Source organism: Cebidichthys violaceus, unplaced genomic scaffold (genome assembly GCF_023349555.1).
Source record: "Cebidichthys violaceus isolate CVI_PGR_0920_01 unplaced genomic scaffold, fCebVio1.0.p SCAF_4, whole genome shotgun sequence".
NCBI lineage: Eukaryota > Metazoa > Chordata > Actinopteri > Perciformes > Stichaeidae > Cebidichthys > Cebidichthys violaceus.
The window spans coordinates 16,429,726-16,451,653 of NW_027176594.1; the positions used below are offsets into that span (position 1 = coordinate 16,429,726).

The 21,928-nt window shown below is 44.2% G+C and overlaps 1 protein-coding gene across 1 annotated transcript in view; it reads left to right on the forward strand.

The window, feature by feature from the left end:
- The first annotated feature begins 818 nt into the window (after nucleotides 1–818).
- The window catches only part of LOC137885351 (alpha-1,6-mannosylglycoprotein 6-beta-N-acetylglucosaminyltransferase B-like), a 106,968-nt gene continuing 85,858 nt past the window's right edge, over nucleotides 819–21,928 (forward strand). Inside the window, exons 1-2 of the mRNA XM_068727576.1 lie at nucleotides 819–1,354; nucleotides 6,207–6,319. Of these exons, the coding sequence (XP_068583677.1) occupies nucleotides 1,287–1,354; nucleotides 6,207–6,319 (181 nt within the window). The 5' untranslated portion in view covers nucleotides 819–1,286. The remainder of the gene's footprint in view (nucleotides 1,355–6,206; nucleotides 6,320–21,928) is intronic.

Sequence of the window (21,928 nt, forward strand, 5' to 3'; positions counted from 1 at the left end):
CTGAGGCAGCAACATGGAGTGTTAAGGTTTTGAGTGCTACTTGAGTTCTTTTAATGTCACAACATGAAAAGCCGTAGATGGCGCCATACAGAGGTGAATGCGCTTGCGGGGGCTTCAGATCATCCGGATCTATCCATCAGTGCCGCTGGACCAGCGTCAAGTCAGCTGAAGTGACAACGAGACAGGAAATAGTGGGGATTCTCCTCCCAAATAATACAAAAGCAAAACCAGCGTGTGTTCTCACTGAGTAGCGTTCTCAGTGATTTAGCCTCCAGCCACTATACGGTAGTTGTGCCACTGAAATGGATTCCTAAACCTTTTTTTATTTTTATTTTATTAATGGGCCTCTTTAGATGTGCTTTGCAAAAAACATTGTTTATTACTTACAGTACGCTAACATCAAACATCACAAAGACATAGTGACATGATATACAGCCCAAAATGATCACACAGAAAGCAACATATTAACACACTTTTAATGTGACTTTTTCATTTTTGAACAATGTCCCCCCAGGTTTGTGTAGGTTATGATTCAAGCTTCTTTTAATATAAGTTTAACATGTTCCAATTTACATTTACAAATGTTGTTTAGGATGCTTTCCCCTATAGAAGTTAAATTAATGTATTTACATTTATACATTTTATAAAGATATAAAGAAAAATTGACATGATTGTTTACATTTGTTGCTCTGCCTCTTGCCATTCATAGAAATTGACTTTCATGAACAAGGCTTTTATTTCGAAAATATCAACCGGATTTAACTAAAGCTGGCTAGCTTGCCTCTTGAGAAGTGAACTCGTGCGATACGGCCACTTGCCACACTCGCTCTGGCTTCACCGGGAAGTTCACGCGTCCATGCAGCCAGCTCTCCACTCCGTGGAATCCTCCACTGGGACGACGTCGACGTCAACCGACACACACGTTCACCCAGATGTTTGACAACAACGCCATTTGTTTTGCTTTTTACAAAGAACTCACATCGGATATGACTCGGACGGTCGACACAACCTGCACGCGACTTCACCTCAGATTCAGAGTGTTTGCCTGACGCCGGAATAACGCTTTAAATGTCATTTTCAAACACTTGCTGAATGAAACTTTCCACCATTTCCTCCGGAGGAATAAAGAAGGACTCGTGGTTTGCCTTGTCCGCTTAAAAGAACCGAGTTGACCGCCGTTGTGGACCGCTGGATGGGACGCGGATAAAAAAAAAAAAAATGTTCGGTCAAGTCAAGTTCCACGTCGGGAGGTTAGCAACAATGTCAGGGGTCGCTCGTTTTGGGAAATGATTCCTGGCTGCACCGACGATAGAATTATGGTCAGAAGATGTCTAGTGACGTTCAAACCGTTCAGGTAAGAGACAAAGAGCTGACGACGGCATTTCCTCTACACAGGTTTTGTTCTCTATTTAACGTTATAGCCTCTAGCGGTGTGGTTGGATAGTATTGATTAAAATGAGTTCATGGCTTTGTGTGCATTATGTGGTGCCAACGTGTGTGTGTGTGTGTACTTGTGTCGCCACTCACCTAAACACAGGCATATGCACGCGCGCGCACACACAGATGTTTCTCCACTAGATGAATTAGACTAAGATAAAGGGACAACACGCAGCTATAAATCATGAGAGAGGGCTTGTGAGTAAGCCCGCACTAGCAGTCAGGCGAGCTCTAACTTAGTTTCTTACCGCGCGGATAGCTCCATTATCACTGTGTATCCAGGCTTTGTTTGTGCGGCGGTAAAGAGAAATCTGTTACACATGTTAAACACTTCAACAGTTTATATGCTGTACAGTCCACTGAGCCGTGCCGCCTCAACCTGCTATATTTAGATTAGCCCTGCGAGGTATAGAATAATGTCAGGCTTTGAATGAATCCCTCTTTCTTGATTCTGGTAGTTTGGAGATCACCAGCGTCTAATAGTGGTACCCACAGCTAGCCGATCTCCTCCAGTGGATGCAGCCATCCACCTCCTTTTTTTTTGTATCCACTTTCCACCTGCTAAGACTGTTAGACCTTCTAAACAGTCTCTCCTGAGGGCTGAGGCGATGTTGGAGCCGGTGATGGTTCCATTCCTGCTGCACTGACTTACTTCACCTGCCGCCTCTCAGGAGATCAAGCCCTTATTCAAACACACTCAATTAGGCAGCCTTTGTGACGAAGCCACGCTAGCCTTGACGAACACGGAACAGCGAGGGCTTGTCACAGGAGATTTGTGTGTGTGTGTGTGTGTGTGTGTGTATCATGTTCAAACTTGAAACGGATCTCTCAGTCAGATGGTGGTTTTCAGTCATTTCACTATGAATCGTAGGTCATTTGGTGACATTTTGCCTTTTATTGGACATCTAAAGTTGTCCAATAAGCCGGACTTGAACTGTGGTTATTGTAAAGAAGCATCTTAGATCACTGGAGCGTCACTAGACAGATTTTCAGGCAGTAAAGATAGATGGGATGTGATTATTTTATAATATTTATTTCTGCATTGTTCGATAGAAAGACAGGGGGGGGGGGGGGGGGGGGGGGGGGGGGGGAGTGACAGGAAAGGGCCTTAGGCCGGACTCTAACCTTGACCGGCAAGAACTCAGCCTGAATGGTTGGCATGTTACCTGGTGAGCCGCCAAGTTGATCTATAGGGATCCCTGGTCTTAGGCTAGTTCGTGTGCCAGGAAAAAAAAGTTTTCTTGGAAAACACCACGACTAATATCTTCCTCCACCACGCCTGGCGGAGCTCCTCTCGCTTCAAAACCATCTCCACGTACCTGGAGGCAGAATCTGATGAGTGTATATGTGTGAGGAAGCCAATTAGCTGATAGCAGATCTCTCCTTCTGATCCAATTACGGGGGAGCAGAGCATTTACTTTAAGCCTGTTAATTAAGGACTCGTCAGGCAGGACCGGGGCCTAATCCTCTCATATCACCCACCTAACGCCACTTTGGAAAACGGCTAAATGATAAGAGAGGAAACGATCGCCCGAGGACGGCATCGGGCCGGCTTCCGCACACCCACATGAGCGGAATCATTTTTTTCTAATATCTTTCCTTTTCTTTTTTTCTCCTCCTCGGTTCTCTTCCCACCCATCACTGAGTTGCTTTCCTGCACGCGCACACATAAACACACGCAGGATTATTAATCCGCAGATCACAGGGAGAATAGATGCAGTGTATTAAAAGAAAAAACATCACGCTGAGCTGTGAAATCAGCACAATTTCACGACATGTCCTCTGTGTAACCCCTTTATCTTTTTCAAACCTGTCATTGGGCCTCATCCGCTCTCCTCACTGTAATAAGACGAGGCACTGACGATGAGAATGGAAAACAAACAATGCCGGGGGGGAGGGAAGCTGCAATGTGTAAACACCGATTTTCAGCTTCCACCTACTTGGCTTGCTGACCATATGGTAGTATATAGTAAGTGCATAATCCATGCAGGTATAAGTATCTCCGGATCATGGCGTATTGGTGACAAATGACCCCTCTATTGTAACGATTGGGATTGGATTCGCAGCAGTTAATGTATCGCAGCTCTGAGGTCCGCTGACAGTGATTGAGCTATTCTAATTCATTCCGCAATATGCCCGGAACAGATGGGGGGGGGGGGGGGGGGGTTATTATTATTTCATAATATTACAGTGTCCTGGGAGGGACAGAGCTAAATGAGAGACCATAGTGAATGTGCCAGCTGCTTAGATGGCGGGATTTTGATGTAAATTTACAGTGCGATCATAACGGCCGCATGTTTTCACTGTAAATCAATAATCGGTGCCGACATGCTGCCACTTCGCCTTGAAGCTTGTTGCTCTGATCCTAATGACCAGTGCTCGTCACGAGTGTTTTCTAATAATTGGTCATCAAAATTGAGGGCAGTGTAAATTTCCACACGTATTCATACAAAATTGACCGTTTGTCTCGTTACAATCAAAGCTGTAATTCGTTAGCCCCAGCTCCAAAAATGTAATCTGATCACTTTGCTTCCTAAACGAGGATAAATGACCACTTTAACCGAAACGACTGTAAAGCTGTAATCATGTTCGATGCGGCCCATTAAATAAGAGCCTTGATGGTGATGATGATGATTATATTCCGTCAATATGTTCCCGTGCTCCCACTGTTTGTCCCCGAGTTACAACTCGGGACGAGGTCGTCTTCGTCTTGGAGCGTGAAGTCACCGGGGGAGCGTGCCAAACCACCACGCTCTACACTTAACAGATTATTCAGCATCATCCCGGTCCCTTTGGGTCAATCGGATTACTCCGGCAAATGTTCTTTTAAGTGGCCGTTCTTCCGCAGCCGTCGATGGCAACTCATTGCTCACGGCCTCATCAATATTGAGACCCTCGCGTTTCAGAACTCTGCGTGACCGGAGCTACTTACCATTTCGAGAAGTGCTGTCAGATTTCACAGTGGGCCCCGTGCATTAAGGCAAACAGCCCCCGCCTGGCTTTGAAGAAAAAGCAACAGTTATGAATAATGCATTCGTTTGTTCTGTTAACATTCAATTTCCCCAACCTCTGGGGCAGACGTTATGAGTTTAAAGGTCGCTGGTGCAAAGTTGGCCATAAATTATGAAGTGAGTTGGTGATAATTATATCACCAAAGTACCTTTTTTTCTTCCTGCTGTTTTATTTACTACCGCATTGTTGCTTTCAGGTACGTTCTTCAATGAACTGCTTGTTTGTTACAGGAGCCATATAGGAATATGAACCGACGATGCATTTACCCAAATAAATGTGCACGATGAGGACATTAAGGGAAATGGCTTCGGCTGCTAAAATATCTAGTAGAAGCAGAGGACTGTTTGCCATTCTTTCTCACATATAAATCCCCCTTTGTACTGCGCTACGTCGACAAAATCTTCCAAGAATGTTCTCTGGCGGGTAGTTAGCAGCAGAGCAGCGAGCATTTTTAAAGTGGGACTTGTTAGTCACGGAGGCCGACTTGTATTTTGTCCAGTGGATGAGGATCACAGACGGCTTTGCCTCTCTGGTTCCCCGAAGACTCTTGGCATTATGAGATAACCTCTGATCCATATTCAGTGAACCGAGCAGCTTAACTAGGGCAGGACTTTTTACACGGATACAAAAGACCTGATTTTCAACTCTTTTAAGTGAAAGATCTGATTCTCTCATGGCTGTCTAACAAGGGAGAATCCACACAGAGTCTCTTTTTCTTTCTTTTTTTCTTTTCCCCTTCTGAGGCACGATATCAGATCTGTGCCACAAAGTGGGGTAAAGAAGAAGTTTATGTTTCAAAGCAAAGATCTGCACTACAGATCAGAGCCCACAACCTGGTGGATTTTACAACACGAGCCCCAGTGGCCAGTTTAAAGGATTGGTTCAAGTCTATCTTTACACAACACTGACATGCTTACGATTTATCCAGGGCTACAATCATTCCTGCTATTCGTACTGACCCGATTTGGCAACCGACGCCTCATACTAGCTTAGTTAAATAGAGAACTGTGAAGTCAAGATTTTTGCCGACTGCATAGCCCATTTTTGTTGACCTCATTTTGTTTATTTCAGACGGAGGCCTAAGTGGGACTAGTTTCAGTGCTCAGAGACTTAAATTGGCATCCTAGCTGTCTTTACACTCTTATTGTCGCCTGAAATGCTTCAATGTTTTTTACCCGTCGTCTGTCCCCTCTGCGCTCCTCTGATGTCGCATAAACAGTCGTATTTTGCCTGCACTTGGGGACAAACTGCTCACCCTCATTTTGGCAGTCGTCCTAGATGTATGCCAACCGATGACATCAAAAACGCTAAAATGTTTCGAGTGCCCTTTGGCCTCAAATTCCGACGTCTCTGTGTGTGATCGCTGCTCTGTTTGTGCTCTGCCTCCTGGATGTGCTGCCTGCTGTTTCTCGACTCTCTCCACGTCTCCCCTCTCCTCCCCTTTTCTTCCTCTCTCCTCCACATTTTCCCCCTCACCCCGTCAACTTTGCATCTCTATTGTCCCTCCTTCCTTTTTGCTTCTTGCCGCCGATTATTTTTTCCTGCAAACGATTGTCGGCTTGTTCGTCTGTGTTCATTCTTCCCACTCTTCATCCACTCCTTTTTCTGCCGTCTCTCTCTCTCTCTCTCTCTCTCATCTTCATATTTCCCGACGAGTTGCTGGAAAACGTCTATTTACCTGCCCTTCCCTGTAAATATGTCTATCTGTCTCAACTCCCTTTTCATCTATTCCCTCTCCTCCTCTCCCTGTGTTGCAGGATATTCGTGGTGGGAATAGGCTTCTTCAGCCTGTGCTTTCTAATGACCTCTCTGGGGGGGCAGTTCTCAGCCAAGAGACTGGGGGACTCCCCCTTCACCATCCGCACAGAAGGTACTGACGTGTGTGTGTGTGTGTGTGTGTGTGTGTGTGTTTTGGTATAAACAGTTCCTCCACTGAGTTGAAATGCTCTGATGTCACTGCATATTGCTGTGCTATAACTCTCTGCGGTCCTGCTGGCACTTCACTGCCGTTTGCCACTTTGTCAAAGCGGCACCACCTGTCACTGGAAACATAAAATGGCCCCGAATGGCGGGACGAGGCGAAGAAACCGCCAAGTAAATGTAAATTGCATTGCAGGACCAGCACGACCAGTAAATTTCCTTCACATAACCGTCGGCAGAAAAGCTGCTTTTGCTATATAGTTGTGGTCAAGTGGCGAGAGATAAATCAAGACGCTTGTAAAGAAAGATTGATACGGCGGGTGGGAGGTGAGGAAGCGGCGCAAGCCAGTAGCTTTGAACTTATTGGTCCGATCCCCGGCGGTGACAGCAGGGCGGGTTCACCCTCACTTCTTTCAGGCATTCTGCACTAGACGACAGCAACAGCATTAGCTGGGGCTGTGTGCATGGAACGTGTATATATTATGAAAGTGCATGTGATATGACTTTAGAGGAACTTAAAATGCATTTTACAGCTCCCCTGAACGCTCTCAGCATCCTCCGCAAGGCTCTCTATCACGGGAAGTCCAGTAAAGCGAGCCTATATAACTTTTTGCTGTAACCACATGTGGTATGACGCATTGAATTTCTCTACATTTCCCGAGAATGTCATGAGCCAATAAGTAAAAAAGACTTACATTAGCCACTGGCAAGCACGTTGAAGGCTTGAATGAGGATCTGGTGTGGAGGGATGACGGCGGGGGGGGGGGGGGCATCGAGGAACCCAGGGAGTGAGACTCGGGATGGGGGGACGTCGCGCTGAGCTTTAGCTTCACCCCTCCCTGGGGCTGAGGTTCCTGTCTTGAGAGAGGAGGAGGAACAGGATGTGAGAGAGAGAGAGCGTTATGAGCACTGAAGACAAATGGGAGAGAAAGCGGATGGACACGACGATATAGATAGGCGCAGGAAATTAAACTCAATGTTGAGATGTGAGAATACACAAATTTGGCGAGAGCCGAGTTGTGAGAGCGAGCGAATTGAAACTGAGCAAATTAAATACATTAGAATTACCTGAAGGTGATGCTCATCGAACCACGTGAGTTTCCACACAGCACATCGGTTGCCGTACATGTGCCGCGTGGACACTGAAGCCTGCCTCCAGCGAAGCCATATCTCACCAGTGAGATGTCATTAACACGTCGGCCCGGCCGGCGATACCACATGAACCCCACGCGTGTGAAGGCTGACTGCCGGCGGCGAGGCAGAGGATAAAAGAGTGCCACTGCAGCACAAGGTGCGGAGATTGAAAGTCAGAGGCCATTTTGTCGAGCCTAGCCACTCATCACCACGACCGCGGGCAGAATAAGAAATCCTGCGGGTTGAGGGGCGCTTCCGCGGTGGCTGAGGCACGCCGTGTGTGTGTGTCGGCCTGCGTTGGTGCACGTGAAACACAGAACGAGTGCCGCTACAAGTGTGAATCAGTCCGGCGTCGGCGTGCGTGAGCATGCGCTCTGATCTGTCATGAAGGACCGGTGGAAATGGAAAACAGAAAATCGCCGACTTGACTGGATGCGTAGATGGAGGAGCGCATTATAAAAATCAGGCACAGTGTGTGTGTGTGTGTGTGTGTGTGTGTGTGTGTGTGTGTGTGTGTGTGTGTGTGTGTGGGAGGGAGGGAGGGAGGGAGGGAGGGAGATAATGGGACGTGGGAGATAATGGGACGTGGTGGGATGAGGTGGGGTTCATTTGGGATTACTGTGTTTGTGATAAATTGAGATTACTGTGTTTGTGTGATAAATTAGGATTAGTGCGTATGTGTCGGTGTTTCTTAATAAAATGTACTTGATTAATCAACTAGTCATGCACTGCAGCCTGGGAAGACATCTGGTGCGAGCTCATTAAAAACTGCACAGTGTCCACTGGTGCTTCCCCATAGGATTTAACTGTGTGTGTGTGTGTGTGTGTGTGTGTGTGTGTGTGTGTGTGTGTGTGTGTGTGTGTGTGCGTCTACATGTATTTGTGTGTATCCTGATGCGCTTAAATACTTTAGTGCTAGTCTATGCACAAAACATACTTGTATCTCTATCATCAACAGTGTGCCAGGAAATGCCCCACCGTCTTCACCCTCTTTTCTCCCTTTACGCTCGTCTCTGTGGTCTACCACTTCTCGCTGTTTCTGCTGCTTTCTCCCTTTTTGTTTGTTTGTTTGTGTGTTTGTGTGTGTGTGTGTGTGTGTGTGTGTGTGTGTGTGTGTGTGTGTGTGTGTTTGTGATGAGCTGGCAAGAAATTGGCTGTTAAATGGGGCGACAGCAGCAATGTGGGACAAGATTGAGACCAGAGAGGCCGAGAGACCGATCCATCTGCTCCGTGCAAATCAGCCACGCGAAACAACTGGCCCTTTCATTAAGCCTCCAGTCACCACCTGCAGAGCGCACACACACACACACACACACACACACACACACACACACACACACACACACACACACACACACACACACACACACACACAGTTCCAGTTCCAGTCCCGTGTTTCATTAACAACATGTCAAATCTGGCTGACCTTCCATGTGAAAATATGCACCTTTGCCAAATTTTGGCTTCTGTTCAGCAAAGCAGGGCTACTTTATTGTGTGGTGACAAGACCCACAATATTTACTACAATTAACATAATTAACAGTGTCTTAACAAGCTATAGGAAGTGAAAATGTAAGCTGTTGACTGATGGTTTCTTTGCCTATTAGTTGAAACCTTAGTTTTGTAGATTACACAACACTTGCAATGCACTGCAATAGGATTTACGTTTTGTTTTTGTAATGTTTAAGTGCTGAAGTGATTCACACAGATACTGGTATTGAAAAAGAGGCAGCTCACGTTGTTGCACTCAGATTTTTGACAGCATTTCCTAAATAAAAAGGGAGTTCAGCTTTATTTGACTGCTTGCATTGATGAAAAATTGGCAGCAATTTAGAAAACTGAGGATGCGATTCATTGAGATGAGTCTAGAATCGATGACGGGTGAATCATAATGGAATCATGAGGCCAGGGTTCGCTGTTTATGTGCTCTCTGCAGGCAAGTGTCTCAGTAAAATATCTAGGTGATGCTTCATGTCAGGTTCAGAGCGGTAGCTACTGTAGCAGGTAGAGTTTTCAGCACAGAATATAACTGTTTTAAGCTTAGCCCCTTTAAAAGCTCTTGATTGAGCTCTTCAGGGCTGTGAAGCAGTTTGTCAAGCTAGCGTTATTGTAAGCAGCTATAGTGCGGAGCTGTCATTAGCATTACATTATCAGGTTTCAAGAGTCCGACATCAGAAAACTGATTGGTCCTCATGATCAACCATGCAGCCAATGTCAATAATTGACCCAATGCTAAGCCCTGTCGTCCGCTACTCCTCCGTCATGCTGTCAGAGGTTTCATGGAGCCCACACTGTCACTAACTGCACTCCTTGAATGAATATCAAATATTTTTGGGATATATCCAGGATGTCAAACTGATTCAGCTGCGAAAACAGTTAGAAATATAAAGATAACATTTAAAGCCTACAGTTGTAAAAGTGATCCATGACATCCCCTGGTGATCAAAACAGACAGCAATGAAATTGTGGAACAACACTGTTCCTGTAAAGTGTGGTAGGTTTCTATTGACCGTTGCAATCATTAAAAAGCAAAAGCAGAATGCGTATGCCTTCAGTAGCTATCATAGCATAGAATTTAATGATGTGCTAACATTCTGTGCTAATGTTTGCTCCACAGGTTTTTAAGTAGAAACGTAACGTTTTTGAAAAGTATATCTCCATCCAACTATCACACACTGTTTAACCATGACCAGGTTGAAATCCACAAAACCAGCTTGAAAATAAAAAGAATATTAAACGAATCCATTAGAGTCTATGGAGCAGAGCCAGGTAGTTGCCGGACCCTGCTAATGCTACTCTATGATTGGCCAGTCTGCGTTCGGGGGCTGTACTTAGCAAAGGGTCAATACTAACGCCACTTTTCAGTGTTATTATCAAATTTGAATATTATTGTGTGTCAAATATACTGCCAACGCATCATCTTATATGCGTGTTCTATAGAAAGCTATGTACGTTTATTTAGAAGTTGATTATTATAACTGACATGAGGTTCCTGTTGTATGCGGTGTTATACAGGCCTCTTGTTCCTAGTCTAAAATTGTTCAGCCCCAAGAGCAGATCTCTTATTCAAGCATTGGTCTAAAATGTTCAGGATGATTTTCCAACTCATGCCATTCATTATGTATCTGTAAAAGCTTTATTCCCAAATTGAAACGGAGCATTTTTACTAAGAAGTGACTTTGTCATTGCTCAGCCAGCTGTCAGAGGCTGTTGCTTTGTCCGTTGCCTTCGGCTCCCTCTCAAACACGACCTCGAAATGAAAACGCTCCTTTGCAATAGTGGGAGAGGTGAGTTACTGAAAAAGATCAGTCCTTGATAACGATGACTGAATCAAGGGATTCTAAGTCTTTCATACAAAAGTATGAACTAAAGGAGAAAGCTTATTCAAACCTTTACGGGCAACATATCCATAACTGTTATGTACCCAATAGCCCACAGCAAATGTCTAGCCACTGCCGTCCATTTCTATTACCTCAAAAAATGACATGATATACATGCATTATATAACGGGGCTTTCTATGTCCTGAGCTGAGGATGTCTGATGATGTCAGCAACTGTCATCTAACCCTAATCATCATGTGTGACGTGTCGGCAACAAGGCCATCAGGAACACATGTCGACGAGACGCTTTTCTGTCTACAAAACCAAATTCACATGGATTTCATCTGGCATCATGCCGTTGTCATTGTTACACAGATAGTAGCCTGCTGTTTGCGCACAATAACAGGCAAATTTGGATTGTTTGTGGGTATTAGCGGAATTTCGTCGCCACCTCTCGCCTCTGTGGATTACCGGCTTCCACCGGAGGTTCAGAGTGTCTCTCAAATCCCCGTCTCTCCTCAGTGACTCACAAACTCATCAAGAGCCCCGAGCCGGAGATGGAGCGGTAGGGGCTCAATGGTGAAAATGAGAAAGTGGGGGAGGAAGACGGAGGTGGAAGTAGAATGGAGATTGTGTGTGTGTGTGTGTGTGTGTGTGTGTGTGTGTGTGTGTGTGTGTGTGTGTGTGTGTGTGTGTGTGTGTGCGCGCGCATCTGTGATTAAGGAAGAGAATGAGATTTCTAGAGGTTGCATTGCTCAAGAAAGAGAATGATGAAAAAGCGGGATAAAAAGGTACACAACCCCATATTTTTCTCTCTAGATTCAAAAACTTCAGACGTAAGGGAGATGTTAGCTTGATCAAAGGCCCTCCCTATGGAGCTTGTTTATACGCCGCAGTTTATTACATTAACAAGGACCCATGACAGTCCCTTCACCCGAAGCATGTTTCTCGCTAGTGTTTGTTCTAGCTGAAGGACCCGCGGCTTTCTCACTGTCTAGGTCGCTCCCTGCTGGGACAGACGATATCATTTCATATTTTTTGGGTTCTGTTTAAAATTTCTCAGTTATCTCATCTCTGTAGGTTTTTTTTATGGCTAAGATTACCGTCAATGAAAGACAGCGATTTATGAAATGGCAGATCGCCACGAGGAGAGCACTCTTGTTTGGAAACGCTGATGCGCTCCGATCCAAGCAGGGGCCGAGACTAATGTTTGTTTGACTCGCATTAAACTCAGCTCTGTGGTGTGTGTGTGTGTGTGTGTGTGTGTGTGTGTGTGTGTGTGTCTGAACGTTTCCACGCCATCAGTCAGAAAAGGACTTACGCCAGTGTGTCACATTCCCAAAAGACACTTCTGCACATGTCCTAAGAGGACCTCAACGGAGAGAAATGCTAACTAACAAGTAACGGCACTTAAGTGCATATGCATTTCTTTGATTATGATGAAGTGCGTGTATATTTCAATACATCAGTATGCAGGAGCTGGTACCGGTTGAGCACACTAGACACCCCCGCTCTGTGGTCCCCTTTCATGTTTTTTTTACACTGGATGTTCATCTCTCTCACACATTCCCTGCAGTTATGTTTCCTTCCCATCGCTTCATGTCGAACAAATCTGGCATGACAATCTCCTGCATGTCGCTGGTGCAAGGTGCAGCAGGGGAGTCGGTCGGGGGGCGCACTTTATCTCTGCACTGATAGCCTGGGGAGTTTGAATGGTGTGTGTGTGTGTGGTGGGTGGTGGGTGGTGGTGGGGAGGTTGTGGGTATCTGACTCTCACTGGATAACGCCATCAACTCAGTGCCAAAAATATAAAATGGTTTGGGAATGTATGTGTGTATTTCTGTTTGAGTAGGTGTATTTGTGAATTCCTGACGAAGTATAGAAAGATAGAACGGGAAAATCTTCCGATAACCTTGAAGACCCGCTGCATCGCCGGCAAACCCGGCCAACAGGAGGCAAATTACTATTCCAACGTTGGACAAAATTTTGGCGAGAGAAAACCAGACCTCTCACCTCAGGATATGTAAACGAAAATAGGTTCTTTGTTTTTATTTTTTTTTATTTTAGTTTCATTTTTATTATTTCTCGAGTAGTAAAAAATGAATTTAGCACCAAATCTTTAACAAATGGTACTAACCCAAGAATTGCTGAAGCAATTTAGGACATAAGTGTGAGCACTGGAATACATGGTATAGTATTTGTTGGTACTCATACTAAATACCCAACTCTTAGCTATGCTTAGTTTATTGCCTGGTTTTACCGAAAGTGGATGTGATGCTTTATCAGCATTTTGCACTCAAATTAGTGACGAATGCTTCTTGATCCACGTCCATAGACTGAGCAAGACAAAGCTAAGCATTAATCATATAGTCCAATTGCAGCCATAGTGTGAAAGGCGGTCACAAGTTTCTGGGTGTAGTGATTTAGTGTCTCGGATGATTGTGGTCAAAGGAAGCTGATGAATCATGTCGGGGCTGTATTTGGTAGTCATGAGAGAGCCATTGGAAGCGTTCAGGCTTCATAGAAACATGCATATTGAACAGTTTACATGGGGCAGTAGCACACTATGGTAATCTTTCTGACGGGTCTAATTCTCAACAACTAACATTTTTTTCTTTGAAAGTGCAATTGTAGTGTAGACCCGAGGAACCGTAATGTAAAATCGGCAAGCCCTCCGTTTGTTGCTGCTTTGCTGTACACTTCCACGCTGGATATGTGGATATGGAGAGACTCTGCACACTGACCAACCAGCAGGAGACACTATGGTTCTGACATGATGATCCCTCACCAGCTTCCCACCTGTGAACACTGGCAAGGCCGTTCAAAGGCCCGAACCAAAAACACCTCTGCTGGGCACTGAACACAGTCCTCCGCTGGTGAAGTTCTGATCCCCTGAATGGGAAACAAACAAATGCTAAATGAAGGGAAAACTGAAGGATGGACATTTGCTAATATTCACCATCGTTTTCAGTGTGTCTTTAAAGTCCGTATCTGTGTAAATACACAAAGGTGATCAAAAATGTGTGGAGCATATGGGTTGTGTCCAAAATCTTTCACTCATTCAATACCCCCCCCCTCACTATCCAGGAAGTTCTATGCAGAGAAATATATAAATATATAACGAGCTCATCTGACACATCATTGCTGTCCCACAATTAAAATGTGCCATATAAATGTTGGCTGTTGGACCATTCATAATTAATACAGACCTGCATTTTTGTGATAAATACATATTGTATGCTCTTCTGTGGAGCTCTTAGTGAATTTAACCTCGGTAAGAGGTGATGCAGCGTATATGTCTAGGACTTTTATTGTGAAAGGTAGAAACAGGGAGGAGTGAAGCGGTATTATTTTATGTTTTTAAAAACTGGTTGCATACAGCTCTTCACAGTTGCTCTTTCTCTTTACCACCCACAAGTACAAATCCTTTGTACCTGAATCTATTTTACACATTGTACTTTTGTACTTTTAGGACTATTTATAACTCCCCAACTTTGTTTCCCTTCTGTGCAAACTTCAGGCCATTCGCCGTGTTATTCCTTCCTTAGGCCATTCCCAACACCAATACATATTAATGAGAAAGCCTATCCAATTTCTAAGAAGAGGGGGGCCATTGTTCTGACCTAAGTGCTATTACCCGGCCGTAAATGAGAAATTTCTCCACTGCACATTATATTATGGTTATGTCTCTGGGAAGGTTACTCTGCAGCAATATGCCGTCTCAATTACCCAGCCTGCATCAGGCTTTGTCTACAGGTCGCTAGCTCATCGTTTCCGCTGCCACAAGCTGGTTATTTTTTCCGAGTGCTGATAGCGTCACACTCCAGCATGCCGGCGCTTCCTTTCCGCAGATATACACTAATGTTTTTTTACGACGTTGCGGCCCGTGTTGCTTGACAATTTTGGGAAGACTACCGGTTGTATTATGTCTGTGTTGACAAAAAAAAGCCAGCTGTATTTGTCTGGATCCTTCACTGGTGTGGGCTGATAAGGTGATAAAAGCACACCATGCTTGACTCGAGATTATTGCTTTCCTCGAGGATCCTCTTTTCCTGCCTCTCGCCCCTTCTCTTCCTGCTGCTCATTTCTTTCCCTCATAGATGCCCATTGACAAATAATAAATGTAGCTTTTACTTTGTTTCCTCAGCGCACTCTTGCGTAATCCTTTGCCCTCCTTTTTTTCCCCGCTGCTCTCACACACGTACCTGTGTTGAATGCAGTCGGACAGTTCTTCCACAGCCAGAAAAAAATCAAAAATCCACTCCTGCCTTTGTCTGAAAAGTGACAGTAATGACCATGCAGCGGAATTCATATATTTGACACAAAGACTGGAAGAGCGATGAAAAGGCGAAGAAATAAAGCTTCCTGAGCCATTTTAATTTCTTCAAAGTGACAGATTTGACTCTAAATAATGAAGCTTCGTTTAAGATTGTTAGCAGACAACCGTCAGTCGGAGTCAATATCAGAGAGCCAGTCCTTTCTCACGTGCAGTAGAGCTTGCCTCTTGTGTGGTCTCTCCACCTGTTGAAAAAGATCTAAAAGGATCTTTCGTGAGATGCTTTGAAAGGTGGATATATGCACAAAAGGCACCCATGAGATAATACGATGCTGATGGCATCAATGTTATATTTAACGTGGACAAATCCTCATTGTTTTTGTCTTGTGATATTAGAAAACATACTGTAAACAAAAGAGACCATTGCCATAGCATTGAAGCCTCCGGGGCCTTCCCACCGCACCTTGTGTGTATCAAGTGTCTTTTCTTTTGTACAGTGTGTTATCTGTTGGAAAATACACAAAGGAAGATTGCCTTGTTGAAAAAAGGAGCTAAGGCTTTCAACGTTTCTGTCAATACCACGTGGTGCAATGAGGGAGCGTTGGGAAACTGCACACAGAGCACTGCCATGCAAGGGCAGCGGCAACATTCAGTTTATCACAATGGATTTGATGGGAAGTTTTATTTAGCAGTAACATTAGTAATACATCATTACAGTTAGTTTAACAGGTGTAATGGTAAGTCGTTTGAATAATTCAGCAATATCTGAGAATTTATATTTGAGAACATGTGATGTGAGGGAAACGGACTCAAACGTGAAACTGAGTGGACTCTTTCGCTCATCCTATTGTCCTCGTCACATATTGGACGTATGTGAAGGGCTGTGTTTGGGTGCGCCGCTTACGCAGCGAGGGCCCCGGTGCTATTTCAGGAAGCGCTGCGAGGAGGAAGCGACGCGTCTCTTAGGGCAGCAGAGATGCAGCAAAGATAGACAGAAAACAATGCACGAGAGAGATCACTGTAATAAGGATTAGTACATCTCTGCTCTGCTTTCACGGTGCAATGCACTCCTGTTCAATTTGCATTCCTTTGCTGCATTGAAAGTGCGGCTCTCTTTTCATCCTGTCCTGCCAATATGTCGCTTTCATTTTCTCCGTCTTGTTTTTTTTGTTATGCTTCAACACAGTCGCCGGAGTTTTTGTCTCATGAACGCGATGTCTCAGGAAGGCCCTGAGCGAATTTATTCAAATTTGACACAAACGTCCACTTGGACTCTTCAGGTGGAGCTGATTGAATTTTGGTGGTCAAAGGTCAAGAGACATTTTTTGGCCATTACTTAAGATTTCACACCATAGTCTAATAGAATGAAATGATGACGTGATGACATTTTGGACAGACGTGGCTGTAAACTGCAACTTGAGTGGTTGGCGGAGGTGATTCTAGTTTGCTCTGGCTTCAAGTTGGAGAGCACTAAATGTAACGTTTGTCAGCGTGTTTGGGATTTTGACATAAGAATAATTACCTGCACGGGTTGCCCATGTAACAGTCCTACTTAGTTACTGACATGAGTTATTTTTGTCTTGACAACTAAACATAATGTCATCAAAAATGAGGGTCAAGTTTTCAATTTACCTTGTAGAAAACATACTTTACTTTAGTGTACCAGTTTGTGTGACAGAACCATGTTCCAGGTTCCCATCACATTCTGAGGGTTTTACCTCAAGCATTTATTTAAATTTTACAAACACTAATGAAACAAACCGAATGGCAAAACAAAAGCGCCTGCCATGATTTTAAGACAACTAGATGCAACTCCCTCCTCTCTTAAGCTGTGCTCACACACTCGAGACAGTTACAGAATCTTCTTCTCTGCTACTCTACCTCACCCCTCCGTTCCTACATGCTGAACACAGAAAAACAGCTCCTCCTGAGAATGAGAGAAGCAGTTTGACCACAGGAAAACAAAAGAGAGAGAGATGAACGGGAGCTCCAGTGAGTCTCTCCTAGCAGTCGACAGGTGGACTAAACTTTGGGTTTGTTTCTACACGTTGTGTGTGAAGGCCCTGTTTGCGGCACCTGGAGAAATGAACTGTCTGTTCTGAGGTGAAAAGGAGGCGAGAGCGATTGCCGAGAGTTGAGATGTTTTAATTCGCGAAAGAGGGGATGCACATGGGCGCGGAGCTAAATTAAGATGCATGTGTGCTGAGAACACGAATGCACAAACACTGTGTTTTGCGCACTCGTCACGCAGTCAGTTGAAATTATGGTCACCTTCACTGCATCTCTCTTTTCTTCCCTCCCCTTCTCGCTCTCTCTCTCTTTTTCTCTCTACCACGCAGTACACACACACACACACACACACACACACACACACACGCATACAGATGTGTCAAGCTCTCCTGTGCTCCCAATAATCACGCGGCAGCAATAATCACACCAGCAGCAATGATAATAGCCGTTATGTTGCACATCTGTCAGCAGAGCGCGATAACGTCAGGAAGCTGTGGCTGTTTGCCGCCGGTCTTGTCACACACAAACACTCCCGAAAGCTCTCTAACGGTTGCCTCATCAGCATCCGTGTCCAATAACCCATTTCGGTGAAGTTGTTTGGTTGTTGATGAATGTTGTAGTTGAAAGAGGAGAAGAAGAATTTTGCAGTTTTTGTCTTCATAATCTCCCCTCTCACTTGACTTTATGTTACAGAAATAATAATAAACGTAAATGTATCAAACCACTAGCTACTATTATGGAACACCTCCATAATAGATAATGTCACACAAACGTTTGGAATCAGCTGTGATGCTGATGTTTTTCTTCTGTCCTTAAATAATGAACTTAAAAACAGTGTCATTTAGACACCAACTGTATAATTTACATTTGAAGTAGTGTTGGGGGTTTTGGACCCAAAAGAAGAATGATTAAATAACTCAAACTACCATTTAGCGAATCCCACGCCGTGTTGCATGCCAGGGGAGAATACTGACTTCCAAATACACTTTGATTTTGAATTTGTTTTCCAGTTTCAATAATACTAACCCCACACTAACTTTCTATATCTATTTCTATGTTTTAAGAAAAGCTTTGATCAAAGCAATACGCCTGTTAATTCTAGCTTCTAAGAGGCAACCTGTTCCGACTCCCAGCTACGCTTTAAATTAGTGTCAGTTTTGGACACTAGAAGGGTAAGAGGGACAATGAACTGTGTTCTCAAAGTTTCAGCTTGTTACATGGATACAGTGTCTTTGAAAATAAACTTCCAACGTGGGTTTACTACGCAACAAAACCACTTGGCTAGGTTTAGGAAAAAGAAATATACTTGGTTTGGCTCAGGAAAACATCATGGCTTGTTTTGAAATAGCTGTATTTGTCATGTAAAATAAGAAGAAGTTACATTGAATAAGTACGCTTGTTAACTGGCATTATGCTAAGTCAGTGACGATGTTTACATGGTTTTACACAGGACACAAACTGCGGCCTCCTGGGTGAAAGTCCTGTGTTTAAGTCCACAACAGGCTCAGTCTGAGAAATACGTGTATTACTGTGTATCATCTCTTTGGCACCGGATGTTTTAGATTTAGTAATTAATGGATGTGTTCATAGAAATCTATAGAATACATATTTATACAGTATGCAACTATGCATGGAGTCACACATTGTCTTGTTTTTTTTGTGGCCACAAATTGAACGGTAACAAGCACTCCAATGATTTACCTAGACGCGCGTTGTGCCCGCTGACGGCTTTCTTTCACTCGAGCATCTTTTTAGCAGCTTACTGAGCTGATCTGGTAGCGTGTGTGTTGTGGCACCAAGCCTTGGGCTCTTCCTCTCTCTGGGAAAGTTAAAATGGTATTACCTGTCAACTCGGATGATCGGGCCCATCCGTTTCTCAGTAAATAAAAGGCGTGCCGAAGCACAAAAAAAAGAAAAAAAAGAAGCAATTTCGAAAAAAAAAAGCTTTTCCCAAATCTCTCATTCTTTGTTTCTGTCACATAACATTCAGCAGATCTGTCTGCTGAGAAATGCATCACGTTTCACCGGAAACGGCTTTAACAAGCGCAACCATTTTTCCTTGTCAGAAGCACTCACCTCACAATCGACGTGGTGAAGTACAGCCGCTTTCCTGGGATTTACAAATAATAATGTTTTATGCTGTTCACCTCAAGCACAAGTTGAGGTGCAGTCATAGAGGCAAAGCGTGAAACACTTACAATGTTGCAAGGTTACAAATTATATATATTTATATTATTAAACTTAATCGTGCGCCGCTTTGTATGTACGCATCTACATTTCCATTGCGTTGTGCCGACGTGTCCTATTTGTCCCTGCTGCCATGTGGGTGTGTTGGTCCAGATTTAAATTCCTCTATCTGCCTCTGGGAGATCAAGTTGGATTAATCCATTTTGATTGATCGCTCTCATTTCCTTAATGGACCCGCCCAAGGCGCCGTCGGTCTCTGTGGCTCCCATCAAGCTATCAGTCTGAGAAAAAATGAAATGTGTCCGACTCAGCATCCTGTGGTCAGGGGAATCTGGGACTACGTCTAAACCTGCAGTCAGTGCTGTAGATTATTTACACACACAGACCAGTGGTCAGATGGTTTCCCAGCATACATAAGACATGACGTATGTATATACGCCAACCGCCACTCTCTCACAGACACACACACACACACACACACACACACACACACGCGGCCGACTATACCCACAAGCTTTTGAAGCAGCTGAGCTCAGACAGTTTAGCAAGTCGATGGAGGAAATTGCCTCGAGCCGCTCAGCACAGCTTTCTGCAAATAAAATCCATGCTGCATTCACATCTAGAAGAAAAAAGAAAAAAAAAAAAGATGTTCACAGCAATTAAATGTACTTTACATCTAGATTTAAATGCACCCAGCTGTAGAGCGCTTATCTTTTCTTACGATCCTGTGAGATTGTTTGCCCGTGTAAATAATATATCTGTTTATGCATAACCCACCCCCTGTCCATGGCGTCCATTGTTTTATTCCTGTAAGTATACACAAGTCCCTCTCTTTGTCTTCTTCGCTACATTATAAATGTATACGTGGTTCCGTCTCTGCTGCCATCTGCCATGTAAAACACGTGGACGTCTTGTACAAGCTGTGAGGCGTCTGTTGCTGCAATGTTTCAACGTGGTTTCTGTAACACAATCTACAGTGTCCGCTTATCACGGACATTAGTTTGTCTCATGGGTCTTATTCCTTGTGTTTCCCTGTTGAGTGCAAAAACATGCTGGCAGGGACCGCTGGCTCTACCTTTTCAAACTAAACTGTCTGCTGTCTGCAGCGGAACAAATCGATATCTGACCATCGTTACTGGACCAATCAGTGTCACTGCTGTCAACAACCGGGCTAAATCTGTTTAGGTTAAGGTGTGTTGTGCGTGTCCAAGAGACCACGCATCATCATTTGCTGGACAAAGGTGGGGGTGTGGAAGGAATCAATGCCAATATTTCAGCGGTTGTTCCGTCACACTTGAGCTGCGGGCATTTCTCCAGTACACAATGCTTATGTTACATCCAGCAGTGTGGAACTAGAAGGGGCTGGACCAAAATATTCCACGATTTGGAAATTCCTTCGTTGGGTAGGTGTTCAGGCATATTTTGAACCCCCTCAGGATTACAAAAAAACAAACCAAACCTTTTTGGAAAATAACTTTTTATTCAATATCAATAAAAGCAACAATGCTGTAGAATAGCAGAATTCCCCAAAACCAAAAAAAAAATCCTTTGATTAAACTGAAAGACACATGTTGCAGAGCTATGCAGTCCATCTCAACAGAGAACGGAGAAATGTCCGGCTGAGTCCTTCACAAGTCATGACATGGAGAACTGCCAATGTTAGCGCTCTCGCCACCTTTTTCCGTTGCCGTGCATGGGGGGCCGGAAGTCTGGAGGCTGCATTATGCACGGAGACATCAGCCTCAAAATACTGAAAAGTCCTAGACCAACCAGGAAATGGATTTTGATCAGCTTTTCTTTTTTTTGTTAAAGTCTTGAGAGTGCAGTCCAAAGAAACAGCAAAGATTTAATGACATGAAAGTAACATCACACTACATCACTTTGTGTGTGACGGCTGTTCTTCAAAGAGACTTTATTGGCATTGTTACACAGAAAGTTGCAGGCTGCTGTAAAGAAAGGAGACTGAATGGCAAAAAAAGTGGGTCAGTCTTTAACAGCACTCAAGCAAGCAGATCAACATTTTGTTAAAGATATCAGCTTTAAGAGCAACAAACTTTGCACAGGGCATATATTGGAGCTCATACATGTAAATAGAATCATTAAATGAACTATGCTACACAAAGAACTGGTGATACAATTATATATTTACCAGCCTTTACATTCACACACAAAGGAACAACACAAACATACTTGGAACTGTCTAGTCGCTATCATCAATATTTCATAAGAACAACATCCTCGGCACAGGGGACTTTGTAAATTATTAATTTGCCATCCTGTGGGATTTAATTAGTGTGTTGTTTGCATGCATGGTGTTGCGATTTGTGTGTGTTGCGCCTCTGTGCGACCGTGAGTGTGGCTTTGCGTGGGCGCGTCTCTGCCGGGCCACCTGTAATGATTCCACACGATAACCTTTAAGTGGACTGCAATGCTGTCGACACTTAGTTCCAAATCTCCCTCTACAATAACTAACGTCTCATGCCTGCGTCAGCGTCGGCAGACTAAAACACAGTAGTGTCTCAGTTTATCTGGAAGATAATGCATTTAAGCAGAGACCGCAGAGCCTCGGCTGCAAACAGAGGCTTATTGAAGCTGACGCCGCTGTCGGATTAAGCTGTGAGGGAGACGGAT